We start from the raw sequence: 20,540 nt of genomic DNA on the forward strand, positions 1-20,540 counted from the left end.
AGTCATGGGGAAGGCTAAGAGTAAGAGGAAATGGAGGCAGCTTTCAGACGAGGAGGGACGGTGGACCGAAGTGCAGCAGGCACCGAAGAAAACTGCTATCGAGGCTTCACCACTTGCTTCTACCAGCAAGACAGCAGACGTAATGGACCTAGAGAGGACAGCATCAGTCTCACATCAGCCAGTGTCAATGCTTCTCTGTCCACAACACAGCCACAGGACGACAGTATGAGACAGGAGAGGACACCACCAGTCTCACACCAGCCAGTGTCAGACAATGTACCTCTCTCCACAACACAGCCACAGGACAACAGTATGAGACAGGAGAGGACACCACCAGTCTAATACCAGACATCGCCAGACTCTGCACATCTTCCAAAATTCAAGAAAATGCAGACAGACCACTTTCCTACAGCATATGGAGGTGTAACGGCAATGGAAAAAGAACAATCAGAGCTCAAACTTTCCATTACAGTCAACCTGAAAGGAGAAATAATAATGACACCACAAGACCAACAGACTGCAAATTACTTAGAAAAAGTAAGAGTCCTGCAAGAGAAACCTGTATGCTTGGAAAAGTTGGACCCTTCAGAAAGACGCACACGAGTCGTGCTTTTGGGATACCCAATCGACTTTCCCCTGGATCCAATACTAGAACACAAGCAAATCCTGAATGCGGAACGATGCCGCACAAAAGTAGACAAGACAGCGACACGTCAGGTTCTGGTGACCGTCATGGGACATGTGCCAGAAACATTCAGTCTTGGAAATTGGGGAACATACCGACAGAGACCATACGTCCCAGAACCCCTGCGCTGCTTCAGGTGTCAGAAATACGGCCACCATCAATCACGCTGCACCGGACAGGAGAGATGCGGAGTGTGCAGCCTGAGACATCTAACCAAAGACTGTATAGACAAGCACAAGGCAAACCAGGCCACAACAGCCAAATGTCCAAATTGTAGAGGCAAACATCATGTCTGGAGCACAACCTGCTCTGCACGGGAAGAAAAAGTGCAGACAGCTCAGGCCAGGATAAACACACAGACCAGCACTACATATACCAACACCAACGTCTGGAACACTCGTGCACAGCCACAACAGACACACACTCTCACAGAGCAAAATTTCCCAGATCTATTAATTCCAAATCAGAAAATACACAAAATTGCTCCAACTTTTGTGGTTGGAGCACTCCAACAACTCCAAGTGGTTCCAACAGCAAAAGAAACAGCCACGAGCAATCAATGCAGTCCCACATGCAGCAATACCAACAACAAAGTGATGGAGCACAGTTATGCACAGATTCCAACAATGCCGGGGAAGACCACGAGCAATCAATGCAGTCTGATTTGCATCGACACGACATGCGAGGTGGAGAATATAGAGATCGATTCCGAAGAGGGAGTTCTACTAGAACAGGCAACACCAACCGAAACCGTCGTCTGGCCATTACTGTTACAAACCAAAATTACTCGCCCGAGCACGAAGCCATGAAGTCCACGCCATCTGTGAGTCCGCTCTCAAAAATCCCACAACATGGACAACGCCATCTAGTGATGACGGGAGATACCGGCAATAAGTGCTGGATGCCTGTCCTAGTCGGCTTGTGACGTAGCTGCTGCTGACCTCTGGTGAGGTGGCGCTTAGACAGTGAACGCCATCTATGGAGCGAAGAGGTGGACGTTTGTGTCTAAGCTAGTAAGTGATGTTTCCTAGTGGTCCCATGTAGTGTCCCAGTACTGATGACGTGTCTGCTTTCACAGAGTCAACCTAGGACGGCTGTGATGAACGGTGAATCAGTCTACCCAAGGCACCCAAGGTCTCTTCACCAGTCTGCCTTGTAGAAGCTGTGAGCCACCCCCGGACGAACTCTGCTGAGTGTGTGATTGCCTGCAACCATTGGTCCAGGCGAGGCAGGTACTGTGTAGTCAACCATTGGTCCAGGCGAGGCAGGTACTGTGTAGTCAACCATTGGTCCAGGCGAGGGAGTTGATATCACACGGGTTACACACAGAAATCACAATAGTGCGATACATCAAATGAACAAATCCACAAGATTCGAACCTTCATCACGGCCCTTGTGGATTTGTCCATCACACGGTTTGATATGATATGGAGGTTTTGTAGCCTCACCAGTCACACTGCAACATTTAATGAGGCTAGCCAATACGTTGGACAGAGGCAGACATCCTATATTATAGATATAGATTTCTGTGCACGCAAATTAAATTGGTTTAGGATAATCTGTGTGTATTCTGTGCAGCTGTTTGTATTGAGTAATAATAATGTTTGTTAATGTTTTGCCCGAAACGCTGTGCGTATTAATGCCTTTAGGGATAGCATTTACTAACTCTATCTAGAAATCCAACATTCTGTTTCTAACTCATTTTGTATGTACTTTTATCTGAATTATTATTATTATGAGTGTGTATTGACAGCTGTGGTGTACCCAGTGGTGTCACACTGGGCCTGGTCAGACGCTGGCTGGCTCAAAGCTGAAGCCTATCAGGATTTTGCTGGTTCCGGCGTCGTCCACCTCACAGGGGGCGTGGCAGCTCTCGTCGGGGCTGTAATTCTTGGGCCCAGAATTGGTCGCTTCGGACCCAACAGCAAGGGGATATGCGGCCACTCCGTCCCGGTTGGTTCCTATCATACAGTTTTAGAATATGAGATCATCAAGAAATTCTGGTACTATTTGACAGGAACTTTCACGACCAAAGATCACATTCACTCCAAAAAAATATGCCATTTACGGGCTACTCATGCCCGTGCCACCTCTTGTGTGGCTTAAGCTTCATCAGTCATGGTCGGGACTAATTGCACACGTAATGAAGCCTAGTGGTCTTTGTCTATTATTGTTTTACTTCTGAAAAAATATATTCTTTTCTTGCAAAACGTGTTCCATATTAAAGGGAAATCTAAAAAAAGTAAATTATATTTATAATAAATTTTTGTGTATTAGCATCAAAAGTGAGTAGAGTATCAATTCATTAACAAATACATATTTAAATCTCCACATTATTTGAATAATTTAAATGGTTTGGTGCTGAGCATAAGACCTATCATCCTCTGGAGGATTACTAAGGCTACCTCAATAACTTATCCCCTTCAAACATATGTGCAAAATCTGGATGTAACGCCAGGGCTTACTTTACAGCTGGCAGCTCTGGGAGGCTTCATCCTGCTCTTCGGGTTCCTGGCCTTCAACGGAGGGTCCCAAGCGTCTATCAGCCACGAGGGTGATGCTGTAGCTGTTACAAAGTCCGTGGTGAACACCGTGATCTCTGGGTGTTCAGGAGGCATCACTGTGCTCTTGGTCTACCGCTCCGGGATGTGTTGTCGGGCCCTCAAACCTGGTCCTTCCTTATGGCTCTTAATGGTTCTCTCACTGGGATGGTGAGCCACCCCTCTGGCCGTTGTCACTTGTTTACAACCCAAGCGCTGATAGTGACGTCTAAAGTCTTTATCACACTCGGCACTAGGAGAATTTCGACCAAAATGTTAAAAACATTTTGCATAATTGGAATGAATACATAGTTATTATAGGAATTATTATGTAATTAGTATTGGTCGCTTATAATTTATACTCATTCTTAATGCATATTTTGTATGAGGGAAGTCAAACTATGCAACACTACATGTATGCGAGTCAAAACAATCATTTCACCAATGGTAAAAGGAGAAATGCTTGGAGTGACTCTGTACACATGCGGCTCAGGCTTATCTTGAGATGATTTCGGGGCTTAGCGTCCCTGCGGCCCGGTCCTCGACCAGGCCTCCTTTTTATTATACATCCCATAGGAAGCAGCCCGTAGCAGCTGTCAAACTCCCAGGTACCTATTTACTGCTAGGTAACAGGGGCATCAGGGTGAAAGAAACCTCTTGCCATTTGTCTCCGCCTCCACCGGGGATCGAACCCGGAACCTCAGGACTACGAATCTGAAGCGCTGTCCACTCAGCTGTCAGGTGCTAGGCTTGGGTACAAAAAAATATTACCTGGGAATATGGAATAGGTATTAATGATGATGAAATTAAGTGTAAACTATGTGGTACCTGGTTGATGGGGTTCTGGGAGTTCTTCTACTCCCCAAGCTCGGGCCCGAGGCCAGGCTTGACTTGTGAGAGTTTGGTCCACCAGGCTGTTGCTTGGAGCAGCCCACCCCCTCCCCGCTCAGCTCGTTGTCGCCGTGTGGGGGCTTAGTGGGCGGCTGCCGGAGTGTGATGCTCCTTGGGGCGGTCCTCTGTCCTTTTCTAGCCTTGTGCTCCTGCTGCCGTCCTCTCCAATTCTGCTGGGCATCTTTTCCTTTTCCTTCTGTTTCGTTTTTCTCCCCCCTCTTCTCCTATCTGCTTGCCGTTTCCTACCGACCTTTGCTCGTTCTGGTTCTTCCCTTGGACTTCTTCTATTTTGACGCCCGGGTGCTTGAGGAGGCATACTCATGCACCCGTAGAACTGCAGTACCCGACGTCGAGAGCGAGGGGAACCTTTTATTGTCAATCCCCACTTCGTCACTGAACCCGATCTCGACGGACTGTCGGTTTCTTAAGGTGGCGTTTGTGGGGCGTATACTCGCGAAAGCACCCCTAGGAGGGCCCCGACAAGATCGGCGATAGCTTCTTGTTGGGTGTCCTGCCTCTAATTGTGGCTCCATGGAGGGTGTGGGGGCACATTCGTGAGTGAATTCTTTCTTTCGTCAAGATGATTACCCCTGCTTCGGCTTCTTCTGGTTTACCTTCTCAGGCTCGTGGGGTGGGCGACCAAGCCCCCGAGTCGGTCCGTATTGGAAGACCGGGCTCTGTAGCCTCCGCTGCATTGGGCCCCGACCTTGCTCCTCCTTTGGCCTCTCCGACTCCTTCCTCTGGCTCCCCTCCCTCCTCTGTGGTTGGGTCGAGCCCCAAGCCCCCAGTGGTGACTACCTCGTCCCCTGGCGTGGCTCCTTCTCTAGTTGTAACTACTGCGCCTTTTAACCCCTCTCTCTCTGGGGGTTCTCACCGCCGTCTTCGTCACGGCCGCCCTCGCTCGATTCCTTCCAGTTCTGCTACCTATCAAGCCTTGTTTGGTCCCGCTTCGTGGGCCAAATATTTTGATCTCCTCCCTCTTGATTCTGCGCCTCCTGACGATTTCTCCCTCCATCGACATCTCATTGATTCCGTGGATGCCTCCATTACTTTCAACCCCACTCGTCTCGGTACACGTGTCGTTGCTGCTCCTTCTCAGGATGCTGCTTCCCGCTTGGCTGCCTTATCCTGCCTTGGCGAGACCCCCGTTCGGGTCTCGAAGAAACGTTCAGTTGAATGCCAGTGTTGGCACTATTTTGCTCCCGCCCCATGTTGCGACCGGTGTTCGGGACCTACGCGACTGCCACGACGATATTCGACATATCCTCGCTGCCCAGGGCCATTCTATTCTCCAGGTGGACACGTTTACTCGTCCCCCTCGTGGTAGTCGCCGTCAACCCCTCCGGGTTGTGAAGATTACCTTTGATGGTAGGACCCTTCCACCCTCTGTCATTCTTGCTGGTGCCAGGTGCTCTGTCCAGGAGTACATTCCTTCTCCTCGGCTCTGCAACAAGTGCTGGAGGTTTGGGCATGGTGCCCTCCGCTGCTCCGGGACTGTCTCTCTCTGTCCTTTGTGTGGTGGCGAAGGTCACTCTAAGTCGGAGTGCGCTTCTCCCCAGGCTCGTTGCCTCAACTGCGGTGAGGCCCATCCTACCTTCTCCCGTGCGTGTGTCCATTACAAGCTTGAGGCAGCGTTTATCTTTTCCTGAGGCGAGGCGCCAGGTTCGCCGGCTCCCGCCTTATGCTAATATCTCTTATGCTCGCGTGTTGCGCTCTTCCTCTCCTCGTCCTTCCCGCCTTCCTCAGACTCACAACCGTTTCCAGGCCTTGGACCCTGATGCGCCCACTGCCCCCTCCTCTGTCCCTTTGGGTTCTCTCCCGAAGGATCCTCCTCCTGGTCCTCTGTCTGGGGTTCCCCTTCCTTCTACCCGGTCTGTCGTGTCTTCTGTGTCTCCTTCCTCGTCCCCCTCCGATCCTCCTTCCCATCCTCTTCCTCCATCTATCGGCTCTCCCCGCCGCCTGTCGGTGCGGGCGGATGTCCATCGCTCTCCTAACGGCCGTCGTGTGTGCTCTCGTTCGGCTTCTCCTGTTGAGACACTGGAATCCGTTGCCCGGTACGTAGTTGCTGGGACACCGGTCTCTTTAAGTCAGAAGCGTAAGCCTGGCTCCTCTCCTTCCTCTTCCCCGGCGGGTAAGAAGGCTTCGCTTTCTTCCTCAGCTCCTCCTTCTGGCTCTGTTGCTCCTTCCCCTCCCGTTTCAGTGCTTGCGCCCCCTGTTCCTGCTATGGAGGTTTCTTTGGCCCCTGCTTCCCTTTCGGTTGCTGCTCTTGCTGGGGTGCGCTCCTCTTTCTACTCCCCCTCTTCCTGCTGCTGTCCTTGACTGCTCCTCTCCGTTGTCTCCTCCTCCTCCGGACCCTGCCCGCCCACCTCTGATCTGTTCTCCCGTTTCCTTCCCTCCGTCTTTGCTCAGTTTACCCATGCCCCCTGACTTTGCTGACCCTGATCCCGACCCTGATATTCTTTAACGTGCTCTGTTGGTCTTTCGCCTTTGTTTCTTCCTTGTTCTCTGTTTTGTCCTTTCTCTTCTCGTCGTTGTCCATTCTTCAATGGAACGTTCGAGGTTATTACGCCAATTTCCTCGAACTCCAACTTCTGGTTTCGCGGTTTTCGCCCCTTTGTGTCTGTCTCCAGGAGCCGATGCTTGGTGCTCGTCCTGGTCGTTTTCGTGGCTATTCCTTTCTCTCCCCCCCCCCCCCCCCAGCCATTGCTGGGGCTTCTAATTCTTCTGCTCTCTTGATTCGGGCTGATGTTCCCTTTGTTCCTTTACTTTTTCCTTCACCTCTCCATTGTTCTGCTGCTCGTATCTTTGTGGGGAAATGGTACACAGTTTGTTCCATTTATCTCCCCCCGGGTGTCCCGCTCTCTCTTCCTGATTTGAAACACCTCCTAGACTCCTTGCCGGAGCCTGTGCTCCTGCTGGGTGACTTCAATTGTCGTCATTCTCTTTGGGGTGACGTTCTGACGAATACCCGGGGTCGCCTCCTTGAGCCGTTTCTCCTCTCTTCTTCCCTGTCTCTTCTGAATTCTGGTGAGCCCACTCATTTGGACTCTCGAACTCGCACCCTTTCTTGTCTTGATCTTTCTCTCTGCTCTTCTTCTCTTTACTTAGATTTCACATGGCAGGTTCTTGATGACCTCCATGGAAGTGATCATTTCCCCATCCTTGTTTCCTTTTTCTCTTTTCGCCCTTCCCTCTCTTTCCCTAGGTGGCAGTTTGCTAAGGCGGACTGGACCCTGTTTTCCCTCAGTGCTACTCTCTCTGACCTCTCCCTTCTGCCCCTCTCTCGCGCTCTCCTCCTTTTTCATGACACTGTCTTCGACGCTGCCCTCCGCTCTATTCCTCGCTCTTCCTCTCGGGGTCCACGGAAGTGCGTTCCCTGGTGGAATGCGGACTGTGCTCGGGCTGTCCGCTGTAAGCGTGCAGCCTGGAAGAAGCACCGCCGTAGGCAGACGACCGATTCTTTTCTTTTCTTTCGGAAAGCGAGTGCGGTGGCCCGTAGGGCCATCCGTACGGCTAAACGTGAATGTTGGGCATCTTATGTCTCGACAATTACGTCCGAAACCCCTCTGGCCCAGATCTGGAAGCGTATCCGCAAGATAGCGGGTAAGTTCGTTCCCGATGTTTCACCGGTCCTTCACCTCCATGATACTCTTGTGGCGGACCCGTTGCAGGTCGCTTCCGAACTGGGTTCCCACTTTTCTTCTGTTAGCTCTGGTCTTCATCTTCCCCAATCTTTCCTTCTTCGTAAACCTGTCCTTGAGTCTCGTCCTTTAGATTTCTGCACTCGTCTTCAGCTTCCCTATAATGATCCCTTCTCTCTCTCTGAACTTCGTTCTGCCCTGGCCCTCTGCGGTTCTACGGCGGCGGGCTCCGATGGTATTCATTATGAGATGCTTCGCCATCTCCCTCCGAGCACGTCTCAGTATTTACTGAGTCTGTATAATCGGATCTGGGAGTCGTCGTCAGTCCCTGAGGACTGGCTCGATGCCGTTGTCCTCCCTGTTCGCAAACCAGGGTCTCTGGGTACTTCCCCTAAGGACTTTCGCCCTATTGCTCTCACAAGTTGTGTCTGCAAACTCTTTGAACGTATGGTTAACGTTCGTCTGATGTGGTTCCTGGAACACCATCACCTCCTCTCCCCTTCTCAATTTGGTTTCCGCAAGTGCCGCAGCACGACAGATGTCCTGGTGAACTTGGAGGTCTATATACGTACTGCTTTTGCTGCGAAGACCTCCGTTGTTGCCGTCCTTTTTGACCTAGAAAAGGCTTACGACACCACTTGGCGTTATCATATCCTATCTCAACTTCATTCTTTTGGCCTTCGTGGTCATCTCCCTCTCTTTCTCCGCAGCTTCCTCTCTCGTCGTTCCTTTCGGGTGCGCCTTGGTACCGCTCTCTCTCCCCCTTTTCAGCAATACGAAGGTGTGCCCCAGGGTAGTGTTCTGAGCACTACTCTTTTTCTGGTTGCCCTCAATGGTCTTCTTTCCTCTCTTCCTTCTGGTGTCTTCTCCGCTCTCTATGTCGATGATCTTACCCTTTGTTGTCAGGGTGATGATTCGCCTCTCCTTCAACGCCGGCTTCAACTTGCGATTGATGCCGTGTCGTCTTGGGCCACAGGTCATGGCTTCAAGTTCTCTACTTCTAAGACTTGTGCCATGACTTTTACGCGGAAACGGGTTGTTCTTCGTCCCTCTTTGTCACTTTATGGTCATCCCCTTGAATACAAAGATTCCGCGAAGCTTTTGGGGTTATTCCTTGACACTCGTTTGTCTTGGTCTCCCCATATCTCTTACCTCCGTGTTGAGTGCTCTAAGTCCCTTACCCTCCTTCGGGTCTTGTCCCATACTTCTTGGGGGGCAGATAGGCGCACTCTCCTTGCTTTACATTCCTCTCTCGTCCTGTCTAAGCTCGATTATGGTTGCCCTGCTTACTCGTCTGCTTCTCCTTCTACTCTTCGCCGTCTTGATGCTTTGCACCATACTGGGTTGCGCCTCAGTTCTGGTGCCTTTCGTTCGACTCCCGTCCTTAGCTTGTATGTTGACACTGGCTTCCTGTCTCTCCAGGCCCGCCGTGATCGCTACTGTCTTCGCTATCTTGCGCGGTCCTTGCAACATCCTTCCTCTCGTCTCTGTCGTGCTTTAACTTTTACCCCTCCTGCGGTTCCTGTTCCTCTTCACCACCTCCCTCTTTCTGTCCGGTTATCTCGCCTGCAGGATTCTCTTTCCGTTCGTATTTCTGATGTTTCTCCTCGTGTTGTTCCTTCTTTGCCCCCGTGGAGGGTCCCTCTTCCGCGGTTTTGTACATCCTTGACTCGTATCACTAAAGCTTTTACCCCTCCTACAGTTCTAAAACGCCTTTTCCTCGAGCACTTTTCTTCTCACTCCCGCTCCGTTTCTGTCTTCACCGATGGGTCTAAGTCAGCGGACGGTGTTGGCTACTCTGTTGTTTTTCCTGATCGCACTTATATGTGTCGCTTGCCTCCGGAGACTAGCATCTTTACAGCGGAACTTTATGCTATTCTCTATGCTCTTCGTCTCCTGCTTTCTCGTTGTCAGTCTTCCTTTGTGGTTGTTGTTGACTCTCGTAGTGCCCTCATGGCTCTCGGGTGCTTTAATCCAGTTCATCCGGTAGTTGTCGAGATCCAGCATTGGCTGTTTCTCGTTCACAGTAAATTTAAGTCGGTTGAGTTTTGTTGGGTTCCCAGCCATATTGGCGTGTCTTTAAATGAGCGTGCGGATGCTGACGCTAAGGAAGCTGTCCGCTCTTGTCCCATCTCTCGTAAAGGCATTCCGTATTCCGACTTTTACCCGGTTATCCATTCCTCGGTCCTTACCCGTTGGCAGGCTTCTTGGTTGTCTGTTACTGGTAACAAGCTACGTACTCTTAAATGTTGTGTTTCCTCGTGGCCGTCCTCCTTCCACCGTAACCGGCGGTGGGAAACAGCTCTAGCGAGGTTGCATATTGGCCATACTCGCTTAACCCATGGTCACTTGATGGAGCGCCGCCCTGCTCCTTATTGTCCTAGTTGCATTGTCCCTCTTACGGTCGTGCATGTCCTTCTTGAATGTCCTGACTTCCAGGACGAGCGTGTGTCTTGCTTTCCGACCGCCCCTCGCGGTCACCTGTCCCTCGATAGAATTCTTGGTGACTCGGATACTTTTGATATCGTTCGCCTTATGCGTTTTTGTTCTCGTATTGGCATCCTTGGTGATATTTAGCGCCCTCTGATTATTTTGCGTATTTGATGGTGCTACATAGCCTTCCCGGTTTGGTGCCTTCTTTTGATAATTACTTACTTACTTTTTCAGAATAGAAACAATACTCCACGACATAGGCTTGTCGTGGAGTATATTGGTCTAAGTTAGAAGTTAGGTAAACAAAAACACAAGGTACACGACGTGCTCAAATTAAAAGTAGTAAAATTTACATTGAGACATTAAAATAAAAAGAATTATGATAAAGAACTTTATATAAAAATACTGTAGTTTAATTTGAGTAAAATTAAGTCGCACTACCATAATAGAATATATGTTGTGAGTGAGCCTTGGTTCGGGAAATTTAGAACATCAGTTTAATGACGTTGTGAACGCTCGAGAGGACGGGCTGGGTTAAGGGACTATTGTGGGTTGCATCTTGGAAGGTCAGTCATTGAATCGGGTCCTAGCGTGACCCCCAATAATCCTAACAGGTTTCCTGTCCTAGACATTGGGAAACATTAGTTTCATCAGTGTGTCCAAATAATATTGCCACAATGATGAAATCGATTGAATAAAGACAATTCAAAATAAAGGACGTGTCCCCAGCTCCTGTGCAACCCGTTCTCGCAAATTCGTAAAGTCAATATTGACTTATTAACTACGTGCATAGGTGATATACTAAACATAATAGATACCCTTAAAAAGATTCATAGAAAACACCGACCTTACCTAACCTTGTTAGTATCTTAAGATAAGCATCTTATTGCTTCGTAATTACAAATATTACTTAACCTATACCTATTATAGGTTAGGTAATAATTGTAATTACGAAGCAATAAGATGCTTATCTTAAGATACTAACAAGGTTAGGTAAGGTCGGTGTTTTCTATGAATCTTTTTAAGGGTATCTATTATGTTTAGTATATCACCTATGCACGTAGTTAATAAGTCAATATTGACTTATTAAATTTGCGAGAACGGGTTGTCCTGTGCCAGGTAAGTTACGGGCTCACCATAGCCCGTGCTACTTAGAACTGTTCCGAGTAGCTGAATCTATAACAACAACAACAACAATGGACGTGTATTTCCGCCATGCTTGCTAATATGTTCTCCCCACACAGGTTACAGCCCTTTCCTGTGCCAGGTGAGTCCACTACAGGCTCACCATAGCCCGTGCTACTTGGAACTTTTGGTACCCAGTAGCGAATCTTAAACAACAACAACAACATCTCCCCCCAGGTGTCCATCTGTGCCGGGTGTAACGTGGTGCGGCCGTGGGGAGCCTGTGTCACGGGCGCGCTGGGTGGAGCAGTGTTCCTCGCTATCCACTCTCTGCTGCCCAAACTGAAGGGTACGTCCGCTCCTTCTTTACTAGTGTGATATGTTATTGTTTAAATTGGATTTCTCGGTTATTTAAGTCAAATTGGCACTACATTTCCAGCTTTACTTAAATTAACTTCAAGAAATCAAGGTTAGATTCTGTGGAGTATTTTGAAGGACAAGATATTCCTTATGTTTTAACTGTTGCTATCGTTATACTTAATTTTTCCGAATAAGATGCAGCTGTGTTTCTTCCACAGTTGAGGACCCACTTGATGCTGTGGCTGTACACATGGGAGGTGGGTTGTGGGGGCTGGTTGCTGTGGCCCTCTTCCAGGATGGTGGCATTGTGTACGGGGGCAGCGCGGAGGTCCTCGCCTGGAACATGGTGGGGCGCTGGCCATAGTGGCCTGGTCTGGTGGTCTTTGTTTGGTTATGTTTGGTTCCCTCAGGCTGCTCGGCGTCTTGAGGGTGCCTCCAGAAATGGAAATTGCAGGCAAGTGAATTGATCTTAACCGAATTACTTGGATATAGAGTTTATCTTAATTTACCAGAGGGTCATCATCCATTTAGTGCCCTCGACGGGCACAAAAAGCCGGAGGTTTATCAAACGTCCCCCTCTTTTGTTCCTTTTTCCTCCTGGATTATGAACTGCAGTAAGGTTTTGGCACTTACAGCTTCATCGGGTAGGCGGTTCCATTTCCACCTATGGGTGAAAAGGCATCAGTTTTCCGTTTTACATTATGGCTTGTTGAGCTTGAAGCCGTTGCCTCTTGTGTGTTACATCTAACCCTTTAAAGAAATGGTCTGGATCCTCCAAGTAGTTTTTGTTTGCTCATTGTATTCTAGATGTGTTATTTACGCAGTAGATAAACCCGTAACATGTTCAAAGATATTTTACAAATGACTGGCATATAATACTCCATATATCGAAACAGTCCACTGCGTGTGTTAAAAAAAAAGTAGTTTCATTATTTATTCTGTGTCAAGGCCAATAGTTGGACTAGATTAAATATTCTGTATTCTATACTTTGTGCATGGGTCGACCTATCCACACTAATGTTGGGAGAGAATATGATAGAGTAGCATCCTGCAAGGATGTTTTAGCAACTTATCGCATGGAGACATTTGACGTAAAACGAAACATCTGTCAACTGCATATTTTATGCAATTAACTCTTTACGATATCTGTACGTCAGGAATGGACATCTTGAAGCACGGAGAGCCAGCCTACCCGGCTGAAGCTTGGCTGGAGAGCCAGTACGATGGCTCCGTCAAGACTGAGGAGGATATTAACAGGAACACCTGTAAGCTGCTATTTCCCGTTTTCATAAATGATAGGCTGTATACTAGTTTCTTTATTTCGTTTCCTTAATAGATATAACTTTTTTTTTTACTGTATATTTTGTAGATCTTCATGTTCCTATACTCTTAGTGTTTTGAGTGTTTCCGATAATTGTCATATAACAATCTTAAGAGCTAGGCACTTTCTTTTGATAATTATTTCCCAACAATATTCAGATTTATTATATTCTCTCACGTAATCTTTCTAAATGTAGATTATAAAATACTGGTTCAATAGATTTGAAATATCGCTTATCGTCGTATATTCTACTAAAAGTCTGCTATAGTTTTGATCTACAATAGTCTTGCTGGTTGGTCAAGCTATTGCTATGGCCTTAATAACCCTTTAGACTAATGAACAAATCCACAAGGACCGTGACGAGGATTCGAGCCTGCGTCAGAGAGCATCCCAGACGCTGCCTTAATTGACTGAGCTACGACATGGTAAAAGAGTTGAAACCTTTAGACTAGAAGCTGATTAGCCTGAAACCCAACAAACCAATTATGAAACTCACACTAGCAATCGCTTATCTCTTACTGATGTTCAGTACTTGAGATCACAACATTATTAATTTGTTGTCATCAGTCACTAAATACTTCACTTGTATTTACCCACTAAGTCACTTGTGGGTACTGGTTCAGTAACAGGGTTGTTGATTTGTGGAACCAATTGCCGCGTAACATTGTAAAGGTGGGGTCCCTCGATTGTTTCAAGCATGGGTTGGACATGTATATGAGTGGGATTAGGTGATTATAAATAGGAGCTGCCTCGTATGGGCCAAGAGGCCTTCTGCAGTTGCCTTTGTTCTTATGTTCTAAGCAATTCACAATGTTACAGATCTGCCACCCAACATGTCTGCCCCGTGGAAATCCGGCTGGAGACTCCCGGCGCCGTACCCAACACACCATCACGTGCCACCTTTTGGGTGGCTTCATCTTCATCTGTTTAAAACACGGGAGACATCTCCCGTCACGCAGGGTGCAGTCGCACCTCCACAGATCTCCAGTATCATCTATTGATACTGGTGATGGCTCAAAAGGGCCACCACTTACGAGCTACTCATGCCCATGCCACCTTTTGGGTGGCTTCATCTTCATCTTAACACATTCACAAGGGAGACATCTCCCGTCACGCAGGGTGCATTCCCACCTCCACTGATCTCCAGTATCATCTATTGATACTGGTGATGGCTCAAAAGGGGCCACCATGTACGGGCTATTCATGCCCATGCCACCTTTTCTTCATCTTGACCTTCATCTTAATACAGTCACCAGGGAGACATCTCCCGTCATGTAGGGTGCATTCCCACCTCCACTGATCTTCAGTATCAGTTCTTAACTCAAAAGGGCCACCACTTACGGGCTATTCATGCCCGTGCCACCTTTTGGGTGGCTTAATCTTCATCAATCAATCATTCCTCATCACGACCATCTGGTCACCACTTGGTCCGGGAGACATCTCCCGTCACGCAGGGTGCAGTCGCGCCTCCACAGATCTCCAGTATCAGCTCTTGATACTGGTAATGGCTCAAAAGGGCCACCACTTACGGGCTATTCATGCCCGTGCCACCTTTTGGGTGGCTTCATCTTCATCATCATCTCTAGGAAGTTTCAGCCCCGCTCCTGTGCCTGGTAAGTCCACTACGGGCTCACCATAGCCCGTGCTACTTGCCCCGCTTCTGTGCCAGGTAAGTTACGGGCTCACCATAGCCCGTGCTACTTGGAACTTGTTCCGAGTAGCTGAATCTATGACAACGTACTCAAAGACAGAGGTAACGACCTCTCCGTAGGATGCAATTGCACCTCCACAGATCTGTGGAGTATCATCAGTATCAGCTAATGATACTGGCAATGGCTCCAAAGGGCCACCACTTACGGGCTATTCATGCCCGTGCTACCTTTTGGGTGGCTTATCTTAATCAATCAATCAATCGAGAAGATATCCCGCACACACCATCTGGTCACATTTGGTCCGGGAGACATTTCCCGTCACGCAGGGTGCAGTCGCACCTCCACAGATCTCCAGTATCATCTATTGATACTGGTGATGGCTCAAAAGGGCCACCACTTACGAGCTATTCATGCCTGTGCCACCTTTTGGGTGGCTTCATCTTAACACATTCACAAGGGAGACATCTCCCGTCATGCAGGGTGCAGTCGCGCCTCCACAGATCTCCAGTATCATCTATTGGTACTGGTAATGGCTTAAAATGGCCACCACTTACGGGCTATTCATGCCCGTGCCACCTCTTGGGTGGCTTAATCTTCATCAATCATCAATCAATCAAGAAGATATGCAGTGTATGGGTATATAGATAGGTGTAGGCTACATGTGGGGCTGCACATCATTTCTGCTGGAACATACGACGCGTTAATTTAGTTTAAAAGTTTATTTTATTAATAATTTGTAAGCTACAATTTAAGAGATCTGGAAGTCTCGTTGCCAGCAACCAATATGGATGCCGGACATGATATTAGTTTACTAATGTCTGGCGAGGACCCCGCGCCAATGTCCCGGGAACTGTCCATCCTGCAGAAGGACCTGGACACCCTCTTCCTCATTGTGTTCAGCATCCTCATATTGAATAAGTACCAGAATCTGTGTTTTCTCTCATTTTCAAGTATTTAAACTTAAATGGGTATAGAATCCACTTCACATTTTGTATGTTGATCAAATATTTATATAATAGTACAATAATCTCTGGATTTTGTTTTATTATACTGTGACGATTATCTCCTTCAAGAGATTGAGCCTGCTCTTCCCTCCAAAGTTTGTCGCTATAGAAATCCCTATAAAACTAATATGGAAGAAATATCCAACAAATACACCACCAAGGTTTGCCAGAGCGCAAAGGTATGCAGCCAGGAACACCTGCTCCACCTCGAACCACCAAACTACCTGTCTGTCGCCTGCTCATCGCTGATTGGCTGTGTGTCGTTGCACCTGCCCTCCACCCGCCACACTACTTGATGTCTGGGGCCACACGACCGCCAGATCTCAGAATATCCAGTGCTTTCAACAAGTTAACACGTCTCGTTGGTAGACTAAGCTGTGGCTTACGTGTACTAAGAGAGGTGGCAGCTTAAAGCCAATATTCCTGCACCTATTTACATTGTGTGTTATACACTTATTACTCACTTGTCTTAACGTAACTTTTCATTTTGTCATTTGATTATTCTTATTATTTTGATTGATTGATTTTATGATACGAATTTGTATGTCCATTTTATTCATGTTTTGCTTTTCTAACGTAATTAAAATCTCATTGTTAAATTTACTTGTGTTTTGTATGTCTTCCCATTACCTTACCACAGACAAAGTTCCAGATTTTCTATTTTTTGTTTCTGTATGTGACGAGGCCATACCCCTAGCTTTTGAACAGCCGAACACCAACGCGTTACCGTCACAATACTTAAAATTATGTATTTGTACTTTTGACATTGCTTTATATTTCAGTCTTGCAGACCGGATTCGCATTCCTTGAGGCAAGCTCCTTAAGGTCCAAGAACACCACCAACATCCTTCTCAAGAACATGCTCGATGTCTGTAAGTTATCAAACACCTTCGTTATTTGTTATCGTATCTGGCTTATGTCTGGTGAACCAGCACATGATTTTCTTATTCCTATCTCATAGCTAAAGTACGCTCTCAATGTATATAACTTTGCCGACTCTTGTATTCCTGTAATTTTCTGGTTTTATTTTTCCATCTGCTGGTGTTATATACTAAATTGTTCTCTGTATTTAACAGACTTCCTCCCACCAAGCCTCGCGTAGTAATAATATGAATTCCACAATCGTCCCCACCCTGTACTAACCATCTGCCCTGTTACTCTCCCCAGTCATTGGTGGCATAGCGTACTGGCTGGTGGGGTTCCCGCTGGCGTTTGGAGGCGGGAACAGCTTCTGTGGTACAGAGTACTGGGTGTCGTACGGGCTGTCGGACGAGCACCTGGCCTTCTGGTTCTTCCAGTTCGTCATCGCCACCACAGCCTCCACCATCATCTCGGGGTCCATGGCTGAGCGGTGTGCTTTCAATGCTTATCTCATCTACACAACCGTGCTGTCAGGTGGGTGTGAAGCCTCTTTCTCTCTGTAAAGTATGTTTCAAATTTAGCGGGGTACTTTACACTATTCGGTGGTCAATAAATCAATAACTTTACTCACTGGCGTTATTTATAAAATTTTAATTATACAATAATAGCCTAACACTGAGCATTATAATTTTGATTTACAACATTATGATTTACTTCTCAATTAAAAGGGCAATTCAATCAATATTAAATACATTTCCTGCGGAATTAATAGATACATTATTAAATACAGCTGTGGTGTACCGGATTATAATGTTTGTGTTGCAACGGCTGTGATGTTCCGGTTTATGATAATGTTTGTACTGCTGTGGTGTACCCGGTGGTGTCAAATTGGACCTGGTCAGACGTTGGCTGGCTCAAGACTCAACACTACCAGGACTTCGGTGGCTCCGGCGTCGTCCACCTCACAGGGGGCGTGGCAGCTCTTGTTGGAGCTGTAATTCTTGGGCCCAGAATCGGTCGCTTCGGACCCAAGGGCAAGGAGATACGTGGACACTGTGCCAGTATGTTCATAGAACATTAGTAATGTGTTATTATATGAAGTCATGAAGCAATATATAATTTTTAGGGGAATATCACGTTTAATAGAAATATTACACGTCAAGGTGGAGGTGTAAAGTTGTGTTTGAACTTCCAGCTGGCAGCTCTGGGAGGCTTCATCCTGCTCTTCGGGTTCCTGGCCTTCAACGGAGGGTCCCAAGCGTCCATCAGCCACGAGGGTGATGCTGTAGCCATTGCCAAGGCTCTTTAACACTGTGATCTCGACGTCTTCAGGAGGCATCGCTGTGCTCTTGGTGTACCGTTCTGTGCTGTGTGGGAGGGAGTCCACCTGGTCCTTCCTAATGGCCCTTAATGGTTCTCTCGCTGGCATGATAAGTACCGCTCTGCGCTGTGTGGCCGAGAGTCCATCTGGTGCTAGTGTGATGGACTCTGCTAGCTGTATATTTTCATTGATAGACATTTGATTTAAATTTAATTAAGTATTATTATAATTAATTTCTTATCAAAATGGTGTTACTTACAATATGTCTGAGTTTGTTTATCCAATGCTTAAGGACATATTTCCATGACAGGTGTCAATCAGTGCCGGGTGCAACGTTGTGCGGCCGTGGAGTGCCTGTGTCATTGGTACAGTGGGTGGATCAGTGTTCCTCGCCATCCACACTCTTCTGCCCAAGTTGAAGGGTACGTTACTGATTCTCTCGCCGCTCAGTATTCTTAACTTTGTCTCAAGAAGGCAACAAGTAGCCAGTTTTATCTAACATGAGTTTGAAATATTTTAACTTTAACGTTATGTTCTGTAGATGGCATATACTTAAATAATAATATTTATAAAATTTTATATTATTGAAAGTGTACGTGCATTTTGGGACTGTTGAGGTTGTGGATGTAAAGTTAATTAATATTTCTTCCACAGTTGACGACCCACTTGATGCTGTGGCTGTACACATGGGAGATGGGTTGTGGGGGCTGGTTGCTGTGGCCCTCTTCCAGGATGATGGCATTGTGTACGGGGGCAGCGCGGAGGTCCTCGCCTGGAACATAGTGGGGGCGCTGGCCATAGTGGCGTGGTCTGGTGGTCTCTGCTTGGTTATGTTTGGTTCCCTCAGGCTGCTCGGCCTCTTGAGGGTGCCTCCAGAAATGGAAATTGCAGGCAAGTGAAGTTAATACATAAAGTTTTCACTTTTGTATTATATAATTGATAATTGTTATATTTTTAGTGTTATGAACGCATTCATTATACATTGTAAATGTTTTATATCTCTAACAATATCTGTACGCCAGGAATGGACATCTTGAAGCACGGGGAACCAGCCTACCCAGCTGACGCTTGGCTGGAGAGCCAGTACGATGGATCCGTAAACGCTCAGAACACAAAGAATTCAAGTAAGTTGTCAACTAAGTTGCTTTTAAAGTTTTGTATGTGATGTTTATTTCGTATTAATAAAATTCTTGATAGAAATTCATTCAGTTTTATCCACCATTCATCTTATCCGTTATTTTCCAGATCTTCCACCCAACATGTCTGCCCCGGAAGAATTTGGTTTGACTAATTCCCAGGACCCAGCTCCAGTCCCTGGACACCTTGTATACTGGAGTCGTGCAGGACCAGTCCCATACCACCTCTCACCCGTCGTGTCCTTCAACAACCACGAAGCTAACCACTTGAACTCCAACAATAGTGTCTCTGAAGCTGGCTTCACAGTCAGACTGGGAGACCATGATCTGCGAGTCCTCGTTGAACCCAGAGATCAACGTGGTCAAGATCCTCATTGTTACCCGAATGAGGCTTTTGACGAAACCTAAAGCTTTAAGATTCTCTTTTCTGTGTCATTACTTATGAAAGTATGTGTGTGTTTGTCATTACTTATTGTTATGGGTAAGGTTCATGTGTCTCGCAATAATTAAATAATAAATGTGGCCTTGTCTAGGGATTAAAGAAACGACTGCTTCACAAACACATCAATATATTTCATGAAGGGATAACAAAGAAACAATCAGACATATCAAATAAAGACACACAGGTAGCCAAGAATCGCCAGATATATTCTCATTTAATAAGTTTAGATAATATCTATAGGCACTGATCACTAACTTACCCGATATAAGAATATATGGGTAAGCAAATAATGGTCTAACCAGGCAAGTAACTATGTTAACTGAACTAAACAGGCACCTTTGACTTATCTTATGATTCAGGTCCCCCTCGGATAACTCCACCTATGCTACTGGCTGCCAAGTGTCCAGTAGCATGGGGCGTGGGGTCAACATATTACCAATTAAGGCCCAAGTGAATGTTTTTAGATACGTTGCTATCTGTAGCAAGTAATACTTATGAACATATTTATAAATACCGTAATATACATTAAACATAACTAAGGTGTAATTAAAATACATGTACACACAAGAACACTGAATAATTACAGGGGTGAATCAGTGATGCTATGTTGGATACAATGCGTGCATCAATGACTACTCTGTATATGCCCCCTCCCCGCTCAGCTCGTTGTCGCCGTCTGGGGGCTTAGTGGGCGGCTGCCGGAGTGTGATGCTCCTTGGGACAGTCCTCTGTCCTTTTCTAGCCTTGTGCTCCTGCTGCCGTCCTCTCCAATTCTGCTGGGCATCTTTTCCTTTTCCTTCTGTTTCGTTTTTCTCCCCCCTCTTCTCCTATCTGCTTGCCGTTTCCTGCCGACCTTTCGCTCGTTCTGGTTCTTCCCTTGGACTTCTTCTACTTTGACGCCCGGGTGCTTGAGGAGGCATACTCTTGCACCCGTAGAACTGCAGTACCCGACGTCGAGAGCGAGGGGAACCTTTTATTGTCAATCCCCACTTCGTCACTGAACCCGATCTCGACGGACTGTCGGTTTCTTAAGGTGGCGTTTGTGGGGCGTATACTCACGACGCACCCCTAGGAGGCCCCGACAAGATCGGCGATAGCTTCTTGTTGGGTGTCCTGCCTCTAATTGTG

The 20,540-nt window shown here is 47.1% G+C and overlaps 1 protein-coding gene and 1 pseudogene across 1 annotated transcript; both read left to right on the plus strand.

The window, feature by feature from the left end:
- LOC123758519 (putative ammonium transporter 1) overlaps window positions 1–18,719 on the plus strand; it is a 50,756-nt pseudogene extending 32,037 nt beyond the window's left edge.
- Window positions 17,941–18,733, plus strand: LOC123748469 (putative ammonium transporter 1). Its single transcript, XM_069322945.1, has 3 exons — window positions 17,941–17,991; window positions 18,145–18,256; window positions 18,489–18,733. The coding sequence occupies exons 1-3, from the start codon at window positions 17,941–17,943 to the stop codon at window positions 18,731–18,733; spliced, it is 408 nt and encodes a 135-aa protein (XP_069179046.1).
- Window positions 18,734–20,540: the final 1,807 nt, after the last annotated feature.

Source organism: Procambarus clarkii, chromosome 11 (genome assembly GCF_040958095.1).
Source record: "Procambarus clarkii isolate CNS0578487 chromosome 11, FALCON_Pclarkii_2.0, whole genome shotgun sequence".
Classification (NCBI taxonomy): Eukaryota; Metazoa; Arthropoda; class Malacostraca; order Decapoda; family Cambaridae; genus Procambarus; species Procambarus clarkii.

Coding starts and splice junctions, on each gene's coding strand:
- LOC123748469 (XM_069322945.1), top strand. CDS start 17,941: ATGATAAGTACCGCTCTGCGCTGTGTGGCCGAGAGTCCATCTGGTGCT. Junction 17,992..18,144: donor AGAGTCCATCTGGTGCTAGT/GTGATGGACTCT, acceptor TTTCCATGACAG/GTGTCAATCAGTGCCGGGTG. Junction 18,257..18,488: donor TCTTCTGCCCAAGTTGAAGG/GTACGTTACTGA, acceptor TTTCTTCCACAG/TTGACGACCCACTTGATGCT.